The sequence below is a fragment of the Thunnus thynnus genome, chromosome 8 (genome assembly GCF_963924715.1).
Source record: "Thunnus thynnus chromosome 8, fThuThy2.1, whole genome shotgun sequence".
NCBI classification, from domain to species: Eukaryota; Metazoa; Chordata; class Actinopteri; order Scombriformes; family Scombridae; genus Thunnus; species Thunnus thynnus.
This window is the reverse complement of record NC_089524.1, coordinates 1,999,123-2,021,137: the sequence shown is the minus strand read 5'-3', so window position 1 is coordinate 2,021,137 and position 22,015 is coordinate 1,999,123. Positions and strand designations below refer to the sequence as shown.

Below are 22,015 nucleotides of genomic sequence, written 5' to 3'. Positions count from 1 at the left end.
TATGCAGGGCTTTTACTTGTAGAGGAATATTTCTATATTGCTGTATTGGTACTTTTACTTAAGTAAAGGGTCTGAATACTTCTTCCACCACTGGCAAACATAGAAATACTGTGATCTAAAAAAACTGAATCCTGAATTCAAAATGTGACTTAAGTAAAAATACTATTAACAGCAAAATGTGCCTAAACTATCCACAGTAAAAGTACTCTTTATGCAGACTGGCTTCTTTTCGAGTGTTATACTGTTACAGCCCTGGTGCTGTGTGTGCCTCTTTGCCTTTTTCTTTCCTTCTATCTCTCTCTAGGTTCAGCCCCCACACATTCAAATATATTGTATAATAAATTCTCTTGTTTTTTATACATCTCAGTTTCCCCCTCCTCCTTATCTGGGTAATCCTTCAATGTTACTTCCCTCATCCCCTACACCTTTTTGGGGACTTAACATATACTATTACAGTATATTATATTGTTTGTGTTTATCTCTAACACATTCATGTGAGTTTAATGTTGTAGTTCATGAATGTGGAGCCAATTTTAGATACTTTGAGTAGATTACTAGTAATAGTACTGCATCATGTAATAATAATAATAATTACACTAATACACTTTTCTTATATAGCACCTTTCACACAAAGTTCCTCATTTTTTTCAAAGAAAATAAAAAAGCAAAAAATTTATACAACAATTAAAATATAGAAATATATGTTATTTTATGTCAAATCTTCATCTGAAAAATAACTAAAGCTGTCAAATAAATGTACTGGAGTAGAAAGTACAATATTTCCCTCTGAAATGTAATGGAGTGGAAGTATAAAGTAGCATCACATGGAAATATTCAAGTAAAGTACAAGTACTTCAAATGTGTACTTAAGTACAGTAAAATCAATGTTAATATCTTCATTACAAAACATGAACTTTAACTCCACCTGAGAAAGACTATTATAGTCATACAACTGTGATATTATAATCTTTATCATAGGCTATAAGTATTAATAAGGATCCAACACGTTCATGGAAAACTAAAAGGAGATGAAGTGATAAAATAAGACAAATCAAAGACATAAACACAAGGTGGAGAGAGAGAAGGCAGCAGGTGGAGGTGGTGTTGATGTGGACATTATTACTGAGGTAAATGCAGCCAAACACACTTCAAGGTCTAAACGAAAGTAGGTCTGTGGGCGGGTTTGACTGGACGGGATGTGATGCGGTTGGGACGGTCCAAACTTTCTCTGATAGTCAGTGAACATGCGGGTGGAGACTGTAATGCGGAATTAATCTCAACAGAAATAAGATCAGAATAACATCACACTTTGTTCCAGGAGAGGTGGTCAGCAGCAGAAATCCAGCCCGAAGACGCGTCTAATGAGCTCAGTAGGTGAGTGCTCTGAAGCAAACCCGCACTATACCATGTTAACATGACTCAGATACAGTGGTATGAGTGCGCTCTGCTGACTATTTGATCTGCATTCTGCGCGTTTTGCGCTCCGCCAAGTCCTCCACTTTCTGTCCTGTAGGTCCAACTTCTCTGATCCTTCTTTTAACCGGAAAGCTGCTTATTCCTGCTGTTAAATGAAGCTTTAAAGTTGACTGAAACTTTAAATCCTAAAAGGATTCATAAATACTGAGTCATGATCTTAACTGTCTAATGTCTGCTGACACCCTCCTCTCTGAAAGTGTTGTAATTACACATGAACATACATCCAAGTTTTCAAAGCTGCATTCAGTGATTTTTTTTTTGGCAAAAATAAATACAAATATTATTTGACACTTAAATGGAAAGTAGAACAGCCTTCAGTTAACTCCAGGTCATATCTGTACTTTTAAGACAACTACAACTGTAACGCCCAGTCAGTGCTTTCACTTCAACTACGCATCTAACCTTTCTACTTTTTTCTGCAATGCAAAACATTTCAGCTGTGTGCAATGCATTTTAGGTTGCAAGGTGTTCAGCAAAGCGCTTCACCAGCCGGCTTTTCATGTGAAACTTTTTGAAGCAATTTGAGGCAATTCATTTCAGCCCCTTTTACAGTACTACAGTTCAACTCTCAGCTTTAGTATTTCAGCTGTTAGCTTCTTCAAGCAAAGCACTTCAGCTTCTGACTTTGCAAACACAAAGACACATATTTATATATATGTATGTATGTATATATTCACCAAATGATTACACTATAAATTGCAGTCTGTAATCAGCAGCATTACCAACAGTTCCACTCCCACTCTGCACCAATCACATACACATGGATTTTGAAAATATGTAAAATGCCATGAAGAAACTTAAATAGACAGACTTTTTGAATTATTATCACTGTGCATGAAAATACATTTGGCTCATGTTTGAATGGGTGACTATTATTTAACTACACTGTACAGTAACCAAACTAACTACACACCCAACAAGGTTTCTGCTTCTCTCTAGTCGGCCTACAGTCATAAATTCCTGTTTTTGATCCACAGAGCCTCCATATAAAGAGGTTTAGCACCAGAAAGACTTTCACTTCAGCTGCAGCATCAACTCTACACTCTTAAACCCAAACATGGCCAGCAAATTAAAATGTGGTAAGTCATGACTCATGATACTACTATATTCATGTTCATATGGTCCTTTGACTTAAATTGTATTCAGTATGTTTTTTCTTTGTATTTGTGAAGTCAAGTCAGTATTTATTTATACAGCCTGATATCACTTATCACACATTTGCCTCAGAGGTCTGTACAGCAATACAACATCATCTGTCCTTAGACTAAAGAAAAACTCCTCAAAAACAACAACTTTATTACAGAAATAGAGCATGGAACAGGACAACAAACTTATAGATGGATTGATAACATATAGCAACATGTTACATGAAGCCTCTGCATTTATTAAATCACTACTGAGAAACATCTTGTGTAACTGTGAACTCTGACTATTTACACACACATTAGCATCATGGATGTATTATAAGAACTAGATACCGGACTCAAACTATTCAGCAATTAAAATTGCTCATCTGGCACATAAGTCAAAAAAAAAAAAAAAAAAGAATCTGTGCAGCCGCCTAAATATACACAGTAGTGTTTCTGCTGCTCGGTCCTTAGACCTTACATCGGGATGACGCCACAAACCCACAAAAAGTACCTTGTTTGACCTTGTTTGCAGTTCAAGGTGTCCTGTCAACAGCTTTATGTGTTTTTTTATAATGGTGGTCTCACTGCAATACCGCAAGTGGCCACTGGGAAAAACCGGCAGTAAGGCTGAGTGGTGGCGCACATCCAGGTAGTTATTAATAGTTAATAGTTTTCATGTCAGCTCTAAGGGGAGAAATTGACAGTGTTTGTGTTTATTAATTCATTGATGTTTTCCCCCACCCACCGTAGCAGCTGAGGGGAATCTACCTGTAGTGAAGCAGGTGAGCTGACAGACAGACTGGGAGCCGATTAATCAATATAGATACTGTTAATAAATTCAAAACAAACATACAGCAGGATTTTTGTGTAATTTAAACAGCTGTCTGTGCAGATTAGGCTGTACTAATCATGACAGAGGAGAGGAAAATAGACTCAGAACATAAAAACATGGGGAGTCCTGGGGTGAAGCACGTCTCTTGGAGCCAGTGTTGATTGGCCATTAGAGTTTAAATTCTTATTTCATATTTTTCATCCTTCTAAACAGCAAAGGAGGAGCTGAGGATTGTGATGGTGGGGAAGAGTGGAACTGGGAAGAGTGCCACAGGAAATACCATTCTTGGGCGTCACTGCTTTGACTCAAAGTGCAGTGCTACATCTATAACTGAACAGTGTTCTAAGTGCACAGGTAAAATGGATGGACAAGAGGTTGCTGTTATTGACACTCCAGGCCTGTTTGACACCAGGTCGGCCCAGGATAAAACAAATAGAGACCTCAGTCAGTGCATCTCTTTTTCCTCTCCTGGACCCCATATCTTCCTGATAGTTATCAGGGTGGGCAGATTCACACCAGAAGAAAAGCAGACAGTGGAGGTGATTCAAGAGATGTTTGGCCAGGCTGCAGACAAATACAGCATGGTTCTCTTTACTCATGGAGACAATCTGGATGACACCACTATCGAGGAGTACATGGAGGACAGCGAAGACCTGCAGGAACTTGTGGCCAGATGTAATGATCAGTACCTTGTCTTCAATAATAAGCTGAAGGATCGCCTTCAAGTCACTGAGCTGTTTAACAAGATCAGAAATATAGTGGAGAAGAACGGAGGAAGCCACTACACCAATGAGATGTTCCAAGAGGCAGAAAGAGCCTTTCAAGAAAAACAACAACGCATCCTGAAAGAAAAGGAGGAGGAAGAACGTAAAAAGGAAGAGGAACTGGAGAAGAAAGTAAAAGAAACATATGACCAAAATCTCAAAGATATTACTGAACAACTCCAGGCTGACAGGGAGAAGGAGAAGAGAGAGAGAGAGGAGGAAAGAAAGAAGGAACAACAGGAAATGAATATGGCAATGAATGACTTGAAAAAGGAAAAGGAGAGGTGTGATCTGGAAAAGGAGAGGGAGATGGGGAGTAGTAGGGAAATGCAAAATATGGAGCAGAAGTGGGAGAGGAAGTACGAGGAGATGAAGATGGAGAATGAAAAACGGATGAACATGGAGAGGGAGAGAAGAGAGGAGGAGAGGAGGGAGAGGGAGAGAAAAGAGGAGGAGAGAAGAGAGGAGGAGAGGAGAGAGAAGGAGAGAAAAGAGGAGAGAGAGAGAAAAGAGGAGGAGAGGAGGGAGAAGGAGAGAAAAGAGGAGGAGAGGAGAGAGAAGGAGAGAAAAGAGGAGAAGGAGAGAAGAGAGGAGAAGGAGAGAAAAGAAGAGGAGAGGAGGGAGAAGGAGAGAAAAGAGGAGGAGAGGAGGGAGAAGGAGAGAAAAGAGGAGAGAGAGAGAAAAGAGGAGGAGAGGAGGGAGAAGGAGAGAAAAGAGGAGGAGAGGAGGGAGAAGGAGAGAAAAGAGGAGAAAGCAAGAAAAGAGGAGAAGGAGAGAAAAGAGGAGGAGAGGATGGAAAAGGAGAGAAAAGAGGAGAAAGCGAGAAAAGAGCTGAAGGAGAGAAAAGAGGAGGAGAGAAAAGAAGAGGAGAGGAGGGAGAAGGAGAGAAAAGAGGAGAAGGAGAGAAGAGAGGAGGAGAGGAGGGAGAAGGAGAGAAAAGAGGAGAAGGAGAGAAAAGAGGAGAAGGAGAGAAAAGAAGAGGAGAGGAAGGAGAGGGAGACAAAAGAGAGGGAGATGAGGGAGAAGGAGAGAAGAGAGGAGGAGAGGAGGGAGAATGAGAGAAGAGAGGAGGAGAGGGAGAGAAGAGAGGAGGAGAGGGAGAGAAGAGAGGAGGAGATTGAGAGGAGAGAGGAGGAGAGGAAAGAAAAGGAGAGAAAAGAGGAGAAACAGAGAAAAGAGGAGAATGAGAGAAAAGAGGAGGAGAGGTGGGAGAGGGAGAGAATCAGGGAGGAGAGGAGGGAGAAGGAGAGAAAAGAGGATAGAGAGAGAAAAGAGGAGAAGGAGAGAAGAGAAGAGGAGTGGAGGGAGAGGGAGAGAAAAGAGGAGAAGGAGAGAAGAGAGAAGATGGAGAGAAGAGAGGAGAAGGCGGAGAGGGAGAGACAAGAGAATGCGAAGAGGGAGAGGGAGAGACAAGAGGAGGAGAGGAAGACAAGAGAGGAGGAGATGGAGAGAAAAGAGGAGGAGAATAAGGAGAGGATGAGAATGGAGATGGAGATTAGAAGAGAGGAGCAAAGGATGAAACATGAGAGGGAAAGCAGAGAGCAGGAGAGGAGGGAAAGGGAGAGACAAGAGCAAATAAAGCGAGATAATGCTGGACTTGTTAAAAAGGCTTTTAGAGGCTTGTTTGGATAAAAGAGAGGAGGAGAAGAGGGAGAGAATAGAGAAGAAGAGGGAGAAGGAGAGAAGAGAGGAGGAGAGGAGAGACCTTTTTTGACCTTTAACCAACCCTTTATTGGTCCAATTCTTCATTTACAATAAACAAACATAAAGAAATTAACCATATATATATCACCTGATCACGTATTTACACCCTCCTCCTCAAAATAACCAACACAATAATAAATAAACAAACAAACAGATTTCCTCATTGTTTTCAGAAGCTGAGAATAAGTGATTCACCAGCTATTCTACACAAATCATCTTCAACTCCCCAAATGGAGATAAACTCCTCCAAGTCTGACACCTTTTTATAATATACAACTCTATTCTAAGACGTGTGGCCACCAGGCCTCTGAACATAAGTTCAACATCTACAGATCCTGTTCCCTTTGTTTTATTCCTTCTAGTGAGCCAAATGCTCATCTTGGCTTGACCCAGTAAAAAATGAACCAGACAGACAGACCTCCGCTGAACTGCAGAGTATCTGGGACCAAAAATGAACAATTTGTCATCAAAAACCAATCCTAAACCAGCGAGCCACTGCTGTAACAGAGAGAAAACCGGAGCTAGTCTGGGACAGCTGAGCCAGAGATGTTTTAAAGTTTCCTCAGCCTGGCAAAAAACACAATGACTTCCTGTTCTATGATCTATGTGGGTCACTTGTCTGTTCGGAGCCACGGCCCCATGCACCACCCTCCACTGGAGGTCTGCACTGTGTTTCTCTATGGGAGGTTTGTACAGGGACCTCCAGCTGCCTCTGGGAGATGATCCTGGCACCAACACACCAGACCACCTCGACTCCCGGACAGCGGCTAATGATGCTCTATTCAGAACCTTCACAGATACGGCATAGACGTATGAAATGTTGTAATGCGACTCCTGAGATCTATCAGTCCCTAACCCTAACCCTAACCCTAACCCCCTCTAACACAGGTAGAGACAGCACAGCAGATTTAATCCAGATTTAATCAGGTCCGAACAGTTGTGAAATCTCACAACTAGATTTTTATTGATATTTGTATTTTTCTCTTAAAAGAAAAAGGAAAACACTGAAGAGATGCAACACTTTAACTAATGAACCATTGACCACAGTAACAGAACTGTTATATGCTTATTTTCTCATTCTACTTTTGGTGAGCAGCCTTGAAACAGTTCCTGTGAGGCACAAAACACAGGTGCATCTTGTATTTGTGGTAATACACCTGTGTTTTCCATGAGCAGAATGGCTGCTTACATCTGGTGCCTTCCCATTTGTATTCATAGTTGGGCATATGGTCCAATACATTGTTTTTTATGTCAAAACTTAATTTTCATAATATAAATAAACTTGCTCAGATTACATCTCTTTAGACTTGGTGTCCACTGTAATGATCAACAGGTTAAATGTCTTCAGGCCTGATTACCATTGTAATGGACAATGACTTTTAAAAAAATACGACTGGTATTATTTGATGTGAGACTGGGTTGCTTTAAGATAAAAGTCTTAAAATCAGGTTAAAAACATGTTTGTTCTCCGTTGCTTTTAATTGAGTCTTTGGAACTTATTTTTTGGAACCATTATTCATCCTTCACTCTCCTCTATTTCTGTTTTTGTTTCAGCTGTTGAGTTTCTTTTAAAAATTTTAGTATGTTTTTAGTGTTTTAAATTTGAAAAATATTTTGTAAGTTTGTTTTGCCTTCTCTAAATGTGCTTGATAAATGTGCCTTATTGTTTTGCATAAAGGAAGTATTGAGAAATGCACATATTTGTAGTCATGACATTTTTCTAAGGTTTAAATTGATTTTTTTAAATTGACTGTTACAATTAAATGAAATTACCAGTGTCCAAGTTTTCAGGGTGAAAAAGTCTCAGTGATCTCAGAATTTCTCTATATATCAAATGTTTCAGGCTGAATTTTGGAGAAATGTGTATGAAATATTGCAAAAGAAATCTTGAATATATTTCCATTGATGGAATGGTTCAGACCGAAAGAAATGTGTTTGTTTTAAATATTTTACTCTCTTAAAACATGGGTCTTCAATTTAGAGCTTGAACAAGCCGATACAGATTAGATTTTTTTCTTTAACTCTGAGCTACTTATGGGGAACTGTAGGGGTACACAGTCACTTGGTCTGATTGTATTGACTGTACTGACTGTATATTGGACCATTGTCAAGAGGATCTTGGAGTTCTGCGGCCATTTTCTGGCTTCTTCCCATTCAGGCCAGAGTGATCTGATAACTAAAACTTTGAACCCAGTGACATGAGCTGATGTAAAAAGGGCTGTTCTGTTCTGGGTGTGCACTGTGGAAATATCAAACATCCTGTCTGGTAACATCCTGTTAATTGTTCCAAGAGTCCAAACAGAACATGAAGCCAGATGGTTACTATGTCACACACTGCTGAAACAAACTGTTTAAACTTGATCTCTCACCAACTTTAAAACCAGGTTAAAAACATTTTTTTCTTCAATGCTTTGAATTAAATCTTTGACACTTTTACCATCATCCACACTGTGCTCACATCCTGCATTCTCCTCTGCTTCTCTGTTTTCATCTGTTCACTTTCTTCTACAATTTTCATCTTCTTTTATGTGTTTTAAATGTCTTGTGGTGTATTTTGTAAATGTGCTGAATAAACTTGCCTTGCTGTTCTGTAAAGAGGAAGTATGGTGGAATATAAAAGATGGGGAACATGTTTGTTGTCTTTAAGATTTGGATTTTAAAATGAATACTGTAATAATAAAACTTCCAAGTTTTCTGGGATTTCTACAGTTTTCTGCTTGTTTGGGTGAAAACTAAGAAAATGTTGCTGCAGTTTTCATGTCGATTGCGGCCACAACCTGCGTGTATTCAGCACCTGGTTTCCTAAAACAGCAGCTCATCACACAGTCATGGTACTGACCTCAAAGCAGTGGTGGAAGAAGTATTCAGATCCTTTACATAAGTAAAAGTCAGTAGTGGAAAGCAACTAAGTACTGTACTTAAGTACAGTTTTCAGGTACTTGTACTTTACTTGAGTATTTCCATGTGATGCTACTTTCTACATTTCAGAGGGAAATATTGTACTTTCTACTCCACTACATTTATTTGACAGCTTTAGTTACTTTTCAGATGAAGATTTGACACAATGGATAATATAACAAGCTTTTAAAATACAACACATTGTTAAAGATGAAACCAGTGGTTTCCAACCTTTTTGGCTTTTGACGTCTTACAAAAAGCAGTGTGTAGTCGGGGTCACATTTCACATGTCTATGAGTTGTTAACAGCTCCACCAAATAGTGATTTTTCCCTCTAAACTTCTCACATGCTTTCATTTCAAGAAATGTTCAAATGATCCAATATTTCAGCAAAACTCAAAGATTAGAGAAAAAGTTGGAAAACTGAAAACAGATTTGTGTATCAGAACTTTGTTTTTTCTTCTTTCCTCTCCCATTAATCATCTCACCACCCCTCACATTTATCTGCTGACCCTTTGGAGGGGCCCGACCCCTAGGTTGGGAACCACTGGACTAAACTAGCTAACTGTATATAAAGTAGTGTAAACTAGCTCCACCTCCAGCAGCTACAACAGTAACATGCTGCTCTAACACTGATGCTTCACTATTAATAATCTAATGATGTCATATATAATAATATATCAGTCAGAGGGACCAAACCACTACTTTTACTGCAATACTTTAACTACATCAAGCTCATAATACTTATGTACTTTTACTGCAATACTTTAACTACATCAAGCTCATAATACTTATGTACTTTTACTGCGATACTTTAACTACATCAAGCTTATAATAGTTACGTACTTTTAATGTAGTTGGATTTTTTATGCAGGACTTTTACTTGTAGAGGAGTATTTCTATATTGCTGTATTGGTACTTTTACTTAAGTAAAGGGTCTGAATACTTCTTCCACCACTGGCAAACATAGAAATACTGTGATCTAAAGAAACTGAATCCTGAATTCAAAATGTGACTTAAGTAAAAATACTATTAACAGCAAAATGTGCCTAAACTATCCACAGTAAAAGTACTCTTTATGCAGACTGGCTTCTTTTCGAGTGTTATACTGTTACAGCCCTGGTGCTGTGTGTGCCTCTTTGCCTTTTTCTTTCCTTCTATCTCTCTCTAGGTTCAGCCCCCACACATTCAAATATATTGTGTAATAAATTCTCTTGTTTTTTATACATCTCAGTTTCCCCCTCCTCCTTATCTGGGTAATCCTTCAATGTTACTTCCCTCATCCCCTACACCTTTTTGGGGACTTAACATATACTATTACAGTATATTATATTGTTTGTGTTTATCTCTAACACATAAGTTCAATGTTGTAGTTCATGAATGTGGAGTCAATTTTAGATACTTTGAGTAGATTACTAGTAATAGTACTGCATCATGTAATAATAATAATAATTACACTAATACACTTTTCTTATATAGCACCTTTCACACAAAGTTCCTCATTTTTTTCAAAGAAAATAAAAAAGCAAAAAATTTATACAACAATTAAAATATAGAAATATATGTTATTTTATGTCAAATCTTCATCTGAAAAATAACTAAAGCTGTCAAATAAATGTAGTGGAGTAGAAAGTACAATATTTCCCTCTGAAATGTAGTGGAGTGGAAGTATAAAGTAGCATCACATGGAAATATTCAAGTGAAGTACAAGTTCTTCAAATGTGTACTTAAGTACAGTAAAATCAATGTTAATATCTTCATTAAAAAACACAAACTTTAACTCCACCTGAGAAAGACTATTATAGTCATACAACTGTGATATTATAATCTTTATCATAGCCTATAAGTATTAATAAGGATCCAACACGTTCATGGAAAACTAAAAGGAGATGAAGTGATAAAATAAGACAAATCAAAGACATAAACACAAGGTGGAGAGAGAGAAGGCAGCAGGTGGAGGTGGTGTTGATGTGGACATTATTACTGAGGTAAATGCAGCCAAACACACAAAAGAAGGTCTAAACGAAAGTAGGTCTGTGGGCGGGTTTGACTGGACGGGATGTGATGCGGTTGGGACGGTCCAAACTTTCTCTGATAGTCAGTGAACATGCGGGTGGAGACTGTAATGCGGAATTAATCTCAACAGAAATAAAATCAGAATAACATCACACTTTGTTCCAGGAGAGGTGGTCAGCAGCAGAAATCCAGCCCGAAGACGCGTCTAATGAGCTCAGTAGGTGAGTGCTCTGAAGCAAACCCGCACTATACCATGTTAACATGACTCAGATACAGTGGTATGAGTGCGCTCTGCTGACTATTTGATCTGCATTCTGCGCGTTTTGCGCTCCGCCAAGTCCTCCACTTTCTGTCCTGTAGGTCCAACTTCTCTGATCCTTCTTTTAACCGGAAAGCTGCTTATTCCTGCTGTTAAATGAAGCTTTAAAGTTGACTGAAACTTTAAATCCTAAAAGGATTCATAAATACTGAGTCATGATCTTAACTGTCTAATGTCTGCTGACACCCTCCTCTCTGAAAGTGTTGTAATTACACATGAACATACATCCAAGTTTTCAAAGCTGCATTCAGTGATTTTTTTGGCAAAATTAAATACAAATATTATTTGACACGTAAATGGAAAGTAGAACAGCCTTCAGTTAACTCCAGGTCATATCTGTACTTTTAAGACAACTACAACTGTAACGCCCAGTCAGTGCTTTCACTTCAACTACACATTTAACCTTTCTACTTTTTTCTGCAATGCAAAACATTTCAGCTGTGTGCAATGCATTTTAGGTTGCAAGGTGTTCAGCAAAGCGCTTCACCAGCCGGCTTTTCATGTGAAACTTTTTGAAGCAATTTGAGGCAATTCATTTCAGCCCCTTTTACAGTACTACAGTTCAACTCTCAGCTTTAGTATTTCAGCTGTTAGCTTCTTCAAGCAAAGCACTTCAGCTTCTGACTTTGCAAACACAAAGACACATATTTATATATATGTATGTATGTATATATTCACCAAATGATTACACTATAAATTGCAGTCTGTAATCAGCAGCATTACCAACAGCTCCACTCCCACTCTGCACCAATCACATACACATGGATTTTGAAAATATGTAAAATGCCATAAAGAAACTTAAATAGACAGACTTTTTGAATCATTGTCACTGTGCATGAAAATACATTTGGCTCATGTTTGAATGGGTGACTATTATTTAACTGCACTGTACAGTAACCAAACTAACTACACACCCATCAAGGTTTCTGCTTCTCTCTAGTCGGCCTACAGTCATAAATTCCTGTTTTTGATCCACAGAGCCTCCATATAAAGAGGTTTAGCACCAGAAAGACTTTCACTTCAGCTGCAGCATCAACTCTACACTCTTAAACCCAAACATGGCCAGCAAATTAAAATGTGGTAAGTCATGACTCATGATACTACTATATTCATGTTCATATGGTCCTTTGACTTAAATTGTATTCAGTATGTTTTTTCTTTGTATTTGTGAAGTCAAGTCAGTATTTATTTATACAGCCTGATATCACAAATCACACATTTGCCTCAGAGGTCTGTACAGCAATACAACACCATCTGTCCTTAGAATAAAGAAAAACTCCTCAAAAACATTTAAAGTAGAAAAAATGTTAGAAACCTCAGGAAGAGCAGCAGAGGAGGATCCCTCTCCCAGGACAGACAGACTTGCAATAGATGTTGTGTGTACAGAACAGAACAAGAAAGCAAAATTACAGAAATACAGCATGGAACAGGACAACAAACTTATAGATGGATTGATAACATATAGCAACATGTTACATGAAGCCTCTGCATTTATTAAATCACTACTGAGAAACATCTTGTGTACCTGTGAACTCTGACTATTTACACACACATTAGCATCATAGATGTATTATAAAAACTAGATACCGGACTCAAACTATTCAGTCCAATTAAAATTGCTCACCTGGCACATAAGTCAAAAAAAAAAAGCTTCCGGGTTTGCTGAATATGTGCGTTAATGTTTCTCCTGCTTGGTCCTTAGACTTTACATTGGGATGACACCACAAACTCACAAAGAGTAATAATTGACCTTGTTTGCAGTTTAAAGTGTCCTGTCAACAGCTTTATAGACGTCTCACTGCAATACCGCAAGTGGCCACTGGGGAAAATTTGCAGAAATGCTCAGTGGCGGCGCACATCCAGGTAGTTATTAAAGATTCTCATTAGTGACATCTGTGGCCGTTAAATGAGGTGCAGTCAACATTCTGGTGCTCACGGTGTGAGACTACTGCAGGTGATGTCTTTTTCCTCGCTTACACTTACATTACATTTTATCACATAAAAGATCTCTAACATTGTGTTTTGTACTGTATCTCTCACTCCGAGTCAGTTGTTGTGTTGTTATGCTGTCATTTGTAGACATTAGTGGGAGAGAGCCAAGGAATTCGCACAAAAACGTCACTTCCACTGCATTTTCACAGAAAATTCAGCCTAGGTCCTTCACATAGAAATCAGTCCACAGGGTTTTACAGACAACCGAGAAAGTCAGGGAGGGTCTCATTTTTTATGTTACATTATAACCCCTTCACTCATTGGCAATAAAAAACATTAATGCATGTAAATTGCTTCACAATTCTATATATAGAACCTTTAATAGTTAATAGTTTTCATGTCGGCTCCACAAGGAGAAATCAACTATGTTTGTGTTTATTAATTCATTGATTTTTTTCCCCCACCCACCGTAGTGGGCGACGGGAATCTACCTGTAGTGAAGCAGGTGAGCTGACAGACAGACTGGGAGTCGATTAATTACAATCTATAATTTCATTTAGCAGATGCATTTATCCAAAGCGACGTACATCTGAGAGCTGATACAACACAAGCAGGGATCTAGTCAGGAGAGAACAACACGAGTAAAAGCAAAGTTTGAGTCCGGTCAGTGTGGATTGGTACAATTAATAAAATGGAAGTGTATCTGTTTGCAACTGTCGGACGTCTAAAATGCCTCTAGAAGCACTTTCTATGCAGATTGGCCATTAGAGTTTAAATTCTTATTTCATATTTTTCATCCTTCCAAACAGAAAAGGAGGAGCTGAGGATTGTGATGGTGGGGAAGAGCGGAACTGGGAAGAGTGCCACAGGAAATACCATTCTTGGGCGTCTCTGCTTTGAATCAAAGTGCAGTGCTACATCTATAACTGAAGAGTGCTTTAAGGGAACAAGTAAAATGGATGGAGAAAAAGTTGCTGTTATTGACACTGCAGGCCTGTTTGACACCAGGTATGACCAGGACAAAACAAATAGAGACATCAAACAGTGCATCTATTTTTCTTCTCCTGGACCCCATATCTTCCTGATAGTTATCAGGGTGGGCAGATTCACACCAGAAGAAAAGCAGACAGTGGAGATGATTCAAGAGATGTTTGGCCAGGCTGCAGACAAATACAGCATGGTTCTCTTTACTCATGGTGAATCTCTGGATGACACCACTATCGAGGAGTACATGGAGGGCAACACAGACCTGCAGGAACTTGTGGCCAGATGTAATGATCAGTACCATGTCTTTGATAATAAACTGAAGGATCGCCTTCAAGTTACCGAGCTGTTTAACAAGATCAGGAATATAGTGGAGAAGAACGGAGGAAGCCACTACACCAATGAGATGTTCCAAGAGGCAGAAAGAGCCTTTCAAGAAAAACAACAATGCATCCTGAAAGAAAAGGAGGAGGAAGAACGTAAAAAGGAAGAGGAACTGGAGAAGAAAGTAAAAGCAGAATATGACCAAAATCTCAAGGATATTACTGAACAACTCCAGGCTGACAGGGAGAAGGAGAAGAGAGAGAGAGAGGAGGAGAGAAAGAAGGAACAACAGGAAATGAATATGGCAATGAATGACTTGAAAAAGGAAAAGGAGAGGTGTGATCTGGAAAAGGAGAGGGAGATGCAGCTTAATAGGGAGAGGCAAAATATGGAGCAGAAGTGGGAGAGGAAGTTTGAGGAAATGAAGATGGAGAGTGAAAAACAAATTAATATGGAGAGGGAGCACTGGGAGAGAAGAGAGGAGGAGAGAAGAGAGGAGGAGAGAAGAGAGAAGGAGAGAAAAGAGGAGGAAAGGAGGGAGAAGGAGAGGAGAGAGATGGAGAGAAGAGAGGAGGAGAGAAGAGAGGAGGAGAGGAGAGAGAAGGAGAGAAAAGAGGAGGAGAGGAAGAGAAGAGAGGAGGATAGGAGGAGAAGAGAGGAGGAGCGGGAGAGAAGGGAGGAAGAGAGGAGGGAAAGGGAGAGAATAGAGGAGAAGAGGGAGAAGGAGAGAAGACAGGAGGAGAGAAGAGAGAAGGAGAGAAAAGAAGAAGAGAGGAGGGAGAAGGAGAGAAAAGAGGAGAAGGAGAGAAAAGAGGAGGAGAGAAAAGAGCAGGAAAGGAGGGAGAAGGAGAGAAAAGAGGAGAAGGAGAGAAAAGAGGAGAGGGAGAGAAAAGAGGAGGAGAGAAAAGAGGAGGAGAGAAAAAAGGAGGAGAGGAGGGAGAAGGAGAGAAAAGAGGAGGAGAGGAGGGAGAGGGAGAGAAGAGAGGAGGAGAGGAGGGAGAAAAGAGAGGAGGAGAGGAGGGAGAGGGAGAGAAGAGAGGAGGAGAGGAGGGAGAAAAGAGAGGAGGAGAGAAGGGAGAGGGAGAGAAGAGAGGAGGAGAGGAGAGAGAAGGAGAGAAGAGAGGAAGAAGCAAGAAGAGCAAAGGGAAATTGTGTAATTAATTGATTAAATGATCAATTAAAGGTGCAGTATGAAAGAAAACTGAAAGACCAGTGAAAAAAGTGAAGAAAGAGTGTGAAATAAAGACCAGACTGATAGCTGAAGATAAAAATCCAGTACATTCATTATTTAAAGGTGCAGTTTAGGTGCAATTTACATTACAGCTACTGTCCAGAATGTAGTAAAAAGCCATGTTTATAAAAAGGGAAACAACTTTCAGGCATTTGACAGGTGGATTTGTGTTATTGTTCAACATTTTTGACCTTTTGCCATCATACATAAAAAATAACAGTAGTAATTGTTTGATTTTATTTAATTGAAAGATATTTTCTGCTTAGATTTTTCAAAATGTTGCACATAGCAGCTACTGTATGGACATATATTTAATGTCATATATTGTCAGTCCATTTACAACAGGCAAACATAAACAAGCTCAAGGTCATTAGTGGCACCAGTGGAACTGTACTCAGATTCTGGATAAGACTTCTGGAGGAGATCAGCGGGTTTCGCCACTTTTTGTCACCATGGGATGTTAATCTTTCTACTGTTTGTCCTCTCAGAGAAGTGGTTGATGTTTGAGGCCATGACCCCGTCTGTAAGGAAGATAGGAAAGCTTTGCTAAGTCTTTAAAGAGGAGGGAAATAACAACACGTCGCACTGTACAGTTGGACCTGCTGAGGAAGAGCTATGTAACAAATTCATCATCAAAATGAATGTGTGAAGCTGATGTAGTAGATCGGAGGCCTTTATCACAAAGCAAGTTCAACCTCGTCTGGCTCTCTTTGTGTTATTAACATTAGCTGTCTGGATAACTGGTATCATGAAGCTGGTTATCAATAAGCTCAGTCAGCTCTGGGTTTCAAGCTACGCCTCTTTCAGGTTCATGTGATATCATGTGATATGTAACATCATTTATCTGGGGGAAAGCTCTGTTTTAGCGACAGCAAAAAGTGATATTTAAAAAAGTGAAATGTTAACAATATAATCATACAACAGAATTAGAAGATGTAGAAACACTAGAAATGATTTCCAAATATTAAAAGTAGGCTTGAAATGCATGTGGGAACTATTTATATATGAGTTTTGCTTTTTAGTTGGATTATGAAGAAACTATTCTGAATATGTCATGCACATAAAAAACTGAAAAAAGACTGTTTCTGCTGCCAAAGCAAAGAGAGGAAAAGTAGTTGACTGACTGATGAGGTTAATCTGACTGAAATGTTGCATTTACAATCACAGGAGCTGATTAACAGTGTGTGGATCATTTCTCTAATAACAAACAACAGAGGGTTTCATTTTTATTTCCAATTATCATCAGACAGTCGTCTCATGTTATTCTGAGCTGCAGTGTTGGAATCAGAGTGTAAACTCATCGACACTGATCATCAGCTAAAACCATTATTATGTGTTTAGAGTCGTGAACTATACGTCTGTTTGTTAAAAGCTGTTTTAAACAGAGTGGAAATTCAAGCCTGGAACAATAAAATGATTCTACTAGAATATAGCCTGCAGTACGCTTTATCACTCTTTTTTTTCTTGTCACTTTATTGTAAACTCTAGACTTTTGTCCATGTTGGGATCCTGATCTGATTGGTCAGTGGTCAGCTTCAGTGTATATTCAGTGTACTCTTAACTATCAGATATCTCAGCTACAGACATTGACTGTTAAGAAAGAAACCCAGAGTCACAAGATTTCTGAGTTCCTGATAATGGAGAACAACACTTCTTAGAAACTGTCATTTTCTGATGGATTCAGTGCAAAGATGTCTGGAATTGTGTTAATAATGTATGTAGGAACTATATGTGTTTTGACTATGTGCCAAATTAACATATGGAGCAAGAATTTGAGTGGAAATCCAGATGTTCACTTGAAGCATATATAAAGTGGACTCATGCCGCTTCTTCCTTTGTCATTCTCTTTACAAGCCTGTACAGTGATGACCTGAGTGCTCCTATTAAAGAAATATCTCAACATTGATCTGTGTCGTCTAATCCATTCTTAGCCAAGCAGAATAACCATCATTGTGAAACCCACTATCAACAGGGACTAGTGCATGTACAAATACTACCTGAAAGATGATGCTGATGACATGACACAGAACAGAAAGTGAGTGAAGCTGAATCAAGTCACATGTAAAATAACAAACTATCATAAAATTAATAGAATTGTTGATAAATATTCTAATGAAAGGATCAATTCTGTTAGTGGACATCTCACCTACAACACCAAAATGTCCAGCCTGTGAAGGCACCACGTACAAGCACTTTGAAGCAGCTTCTTGGAGCATCAGGTTCAAACTGTGTTTGATGCAATGCATTGAGACTGCTTTTGGATTAATGTCTTTAATACGTTTTGCCACACCTGACATTTGTCCCTGTAAATCAGATGCGCCATTGTAGATTTGCCCTCTCATGTTACCAATGTCAAGGCCGCATCTAAGTAAAATGTCTTTGATATTAAGGGTTATTGATTCTACGTCAGTATTAGGACAGACAGTCAGACATTCCTATGAAGTCCTCGTGGACAACAGAGTCAGTTGATACCCATCGCACAGACAGAGACAACTGTTCATGCCCGGCACAATCGCGAGTTTCATCCATAGTAATTGCATAGTGTTTTGCCTGGCTTTTTATTTCAGTTAAGAGAGTGGTGAGAGACTCTCGATATATCTCATGTATAAGTTCATTGACTGTCTTATGTGATGCATATTTTCTGGTGAGTGTCCCCAGCGTGGGTTTTTTCTCAGCTACAAGTTCAACTAGATTTCGAAAATTGCTCTCCTCACCTGTATGCCCTCTGATCGCCAGACCCTGTCGGGTTAGAAACTGCAGACAGCGCAGTTGCTTCATCATCCCATCCCTTCTTTTCTCCTGCTAAATGTGCTCTTGTTTGACAAGCTGAATGTTGACTGGTGCCTGACTGAAGTTGAAAGTGAGACTTTTCATGGCTGTCTAGGAAGCTTGGGCAATTAGAAAATTTATTAAAATTATAAAGAGTAAACCTCAGGAATTTTCAGTGTCTCGTGGTTTAGTGTATTACCTCTGTACCTGTGCTCATGTGTAATAACACCTCAATGCTCCCCTTATTCTCTTCCCCGACAGTTGCAGGACTAAATCGCCCCTACTATGGAGAATGCCCTCTATGAAATGACCAATATACAGCTTTGAGTTTGAACCACGCCAATAGAGGGTTTATTCTAGTAGTGAAACTAAAAAATAATGAATGAAATAAATCAATAAATTATATTACTGTGACTAACAGTAGCTTGAAAGCTATTCTCAGTGAACCATGTTCGAGTCAAAAAAATGTAAAAAATTTAAAATAAAATGAAAGTCAAATCAGTTTCACCCCTCACAGTCTAACTCTCACCAGTGAGGAACAAATAATCTATTACCCCTACAGCAATATCACACAGCAGAGTTAAATATGTTCCTTTAAACACGGGGACTGCAAGCTCCAAATAGAAACTAAAAATATTGAAATACGTATATTCAATCAGGGAAATGTCTATCAGCACAGTATATAACAACTGTGAGTGACAGCTACTTCTTAACAGCAATCCAAATAACGGCTGAACAGAAACTCCACTTTTACCATATAACAGTGAAAACACCAATGCACATCACAGTTACACTACCAGCTTAAGTAATTTCCCCTGCTGTATGGTGGCAATAGGCCAGGGTTGAAGGCTTTGCCTCTGGTGGGGATGTAATTCAGCTGAGATAAAGATTTATCTTTCCCTCGCTGAATAATGAGGTGTCTCTCATGTCTCTTACTTGCAGAGTAAATCCCAGACAAGCCCCGAGTATTACCTATCCAGTCTTGCGGCTCTGAACCATAGTTAGTAGGGCTCTGGTGTAGTGCTAGCCCACATAGCTTTGCCTGGCTCGCAGCTGGTAACAAGGTCTGAACATATCTCACAACTAGATTTTTATTGATATTTGTATTTTTCTCTTAAAAAGAACTGGAAAACACTGAAGAGATGCAACACTTTAACTAATGAAACAATGGCCACAGTAACAGAACTGTTATATGCTCATTTTCTCATTCTACTTTTGGTGAGCAGCCTTGAAACAGTTCCTGTGAGGCACAAAACACAGGTGCATCTTGCATTTGTGGTAATACACCTGTGTTTTCCATGAGCAGAATGGCTGCTTACATCTGGTGCCTTCCCATTTGTATTCATAGTTGGGCATGTGGTCCGATACATTGTTTTTTATGTCAAAACTTAATTTTCATAATATAATTTTCATAATATAAATAAACTTGCACAGACTACATCTCTTTAGACTTGATGTCCAATGTAATCCACAACAGGTTAAATGTCTTCAGACCTGATTACCATTGTAATGGACAATGACTTTTAAAAAAATACAACAACAAGTGTTTGAACTTGTTGTGCTATTAGATACATAATGCTGAAAATAGCATTTTCAATGCTTAAATATTATGTTTAACACATCAAATGTAGAAATTAATGTTTAAAAATATATATAATGCTGTTATAAAAGTTGCTTACTTTGAAGGCTCTGATTTTCCCTCTGCCATGCTTCACTTGTATGTCAATCATACATTAACATAGAAAAAAAAAACCAAACATGATGTCCATTGTGATGGATGCTGATTCTGAAGGGGTTAACTAATGGTGGTAGCTTTCCTCTCCATCTCAACGTACAGCTATTCACTATGACCGTGGCTAAAAACATACACACTTCCGACTGCCTGTGTTTACTCACCTACGTCACACACACAGATTACACCACAAAGCCACCTCCTTAAAGGAGCAGGTTTGGCTTGCAACTGTAGGCATCTCACAGTTTTAGAGCCGATATTGTGAAACTATTATGTTTTGTGCTGTGGACCAATGTAGCTATTACACATTTTGATGTGAGACCGGGTTGCTTTAAGATAAAAGTCTTAAAATCAGGTTAGAGACATGTTTGTTCTGCATTGCTCTTGATTGAATCTTATTTATTATTTATTATTATTACTTATTTTTTGGAATCGTTGTTCATTCTGCACTCTCCCCTATTTCTGTCTTTGTTTTCAGCTGTTCAGTTTCTTTTAAAATTTAAATTATATTTTTAATGTGTATTAAATTTGAAAAATTTGGTGTATTTTGTAAATTTGTTTTGCCTTCAGTAAATGTGCTTAATAAATGTGCCTTATTGTTTTGCAAAAAGGAAGCATGGAGAAATGTAGTCATGATATTTTTCTAAGGTTAAATTGACTGTTACAATTAAATGTCCAAGTTTTCAGGGATTTCAGGGTGAAAAAGTCTCAGAGATCTCAGAATTTCTCTATATATCAAATGTTTCAGGCTGAATTTTGGAGAAATGTGTATGAAATAATACAAAAGAAATCTTGAATATATTTCCATTGATGGAATGGTTCAGACCTTAAAAAAATGTGTTTGTTTTAAATATTTTACTCTCTTTAAACATGAAGCGTCAATGTAGAGCTTGAACAAGCCGATACAGATTAGATGTCAGACAGCGTCATATTTTTTTCTTTAACTCTGAGCTACTGATGGGGAACTGTGGGGGTACACAGTCACTTGGCCTGATTGTATTGACTGTACTGAATTTATATTGGACCATTGTCAAGTGGATGTAAAAAGGGCTGTTCTGTTCTGGGTGTGCACTGTAGAATCATCAAACATCCTATCTGGTAGCATCCTGTTAATTGTTCCAAGAGTCCAAACAGAACATGAAGCCAGATGGTTACTATGTCACACACTGCTGAAACAAACTGTTTAAGCTTGATCTCTCACCAACTTTAAAACCAGGTTAAAAACATTTTTTTCTTCAATGCTTTGAATTAAATCTTTGACACTTTTACCATCATCCACACTGTGCTCACATCCTGCATTCTCCTCTGCTTCTCTGTTTTCATCTGTTCACTTTCTTCTACAATTTTCATCTTCTTTTATGTGTTTTAAAAGTCTTGTGGTGTATTTTGTAAATGTGCTGAATAAACTTGCCTTGCTGTTCTGTAAAGAGGACGTATGGTGGAATATAAAAGATGGGGAACATGTTTGTTGTCTTTAAGATTTGGATTTTAAAATGAATAGTTAATAGAACAGTTTTCTGCTTGTTTGGGTGAAAAAGTCACTAAGAAAATGTTGCTGCAGTTTTCGTGTCGATTGCGGCCACAACCTGCGTGTATTCAGCACCTGGTTTCCTAAAACAGCAGCTCATCACACAGTCATGGTACTGACCTCAAAGCAGTGGTGGAAGAAGTATTCAGATCCTTTACATAAGTAAAAGTCAGTAGTGGAAAGCAACTAAGAACTGTACTTAAGTACAGTTTTCAGGTACTTGTACTTTACTTGAGTATTTCCATGTGATGCTACTTTCTACATCTCAGAGGGAAATATTGTACTTTCTACTCCACTACATTTATTTGACAGCTTTAGTTACTTTTCAGATGAAGATTTGACACAATGGATAATATAACAAGCTTTTAAAATACAAC

General features: G+C 38.6%; 2 protein-coding genes across 5 annotated transcripts; both read left to right on the top strand.

Annotated features, from left to right (window-relative positions):
- The first annotated feature begins 1,202 nt into the window (after positions 1 to 1,202).
- Positions 1,203 to 9,150, top strand: LOC137187277 (trichohyalin-like). 2 transcript variants are annotated; one of them, XM_067596066.1, is made up of 3 exons: positions 1,203 to 1,374; positions 2,469 to 2,555; positions 3,652 to 9,150. In XM_067596066.1, exons 2-3 carry the CDS (start codon positions 2,534 to 2,536, stop codon positions 5,832 to 5,834), a joined length of 2,205 nt encoding a protein of 734 aa, XP_067452167.1. In that variant the 5' UTR covers positions 1,203 to 1,374; positions 2,469 to 2,533; the 3' UTR covers positions 5,835 to 9,150. The 2 variants fall into 2 exon arrangements, with proteins under 2 accessions (XP_067452167.1, XP_067452166.1); XM_067596065.1 differs by having other exon boundaries at positions 2,454 to 2,555; positions 3,652 to 9,149.
- Positions 9,151 to 10,861: 1,711 nt separating this feature from the next.
- LOC137187276 (apical junction molecule-like) lies at positions 10,862 to 17,513 on the top strand. 3 transcript variants are annotated; one of them, XM_067596064.1, is made up of 3 exons: positions 10,862 to 11,040; positions 12,132 to 12,218; positions 13,880 to 17,513. In XM_067596064.1, exons 2-3 carry the CDS (start codon positions 12,197 to 12,199, stop codon positions 15,541 to 15,543), a joined length of 1,686 nt encoding a protein of 561 aa, XP_067452165.1. In that variant the 5' UTR covers positions 10,862 to 11,040; positions 12,132 to 12,196; the 3' UTR covers positions 15,544 to 17,513. The 3 variants fall into 3 exon arrangements, 2 of the variants coding, with proteins under 2 accessions (XP_067452165.1, XP_067452164.1); XR_010929178.1 differs by lacking the exon at positions 13,880 to 17,513 and adding an exon at positions 13,631 to 13,786 and having other exon boundaries at positions 10,863 to 11,040; positions 12,117 to 12,218; XM_067596063.1 differs by having other exon boundaries at positions 10,865 to 11,040; positions 12,117 to 12,218.
- The last annotated feature ends 4,502 nt before the right edge of the window (positions 17,514 to 22,015 follow it).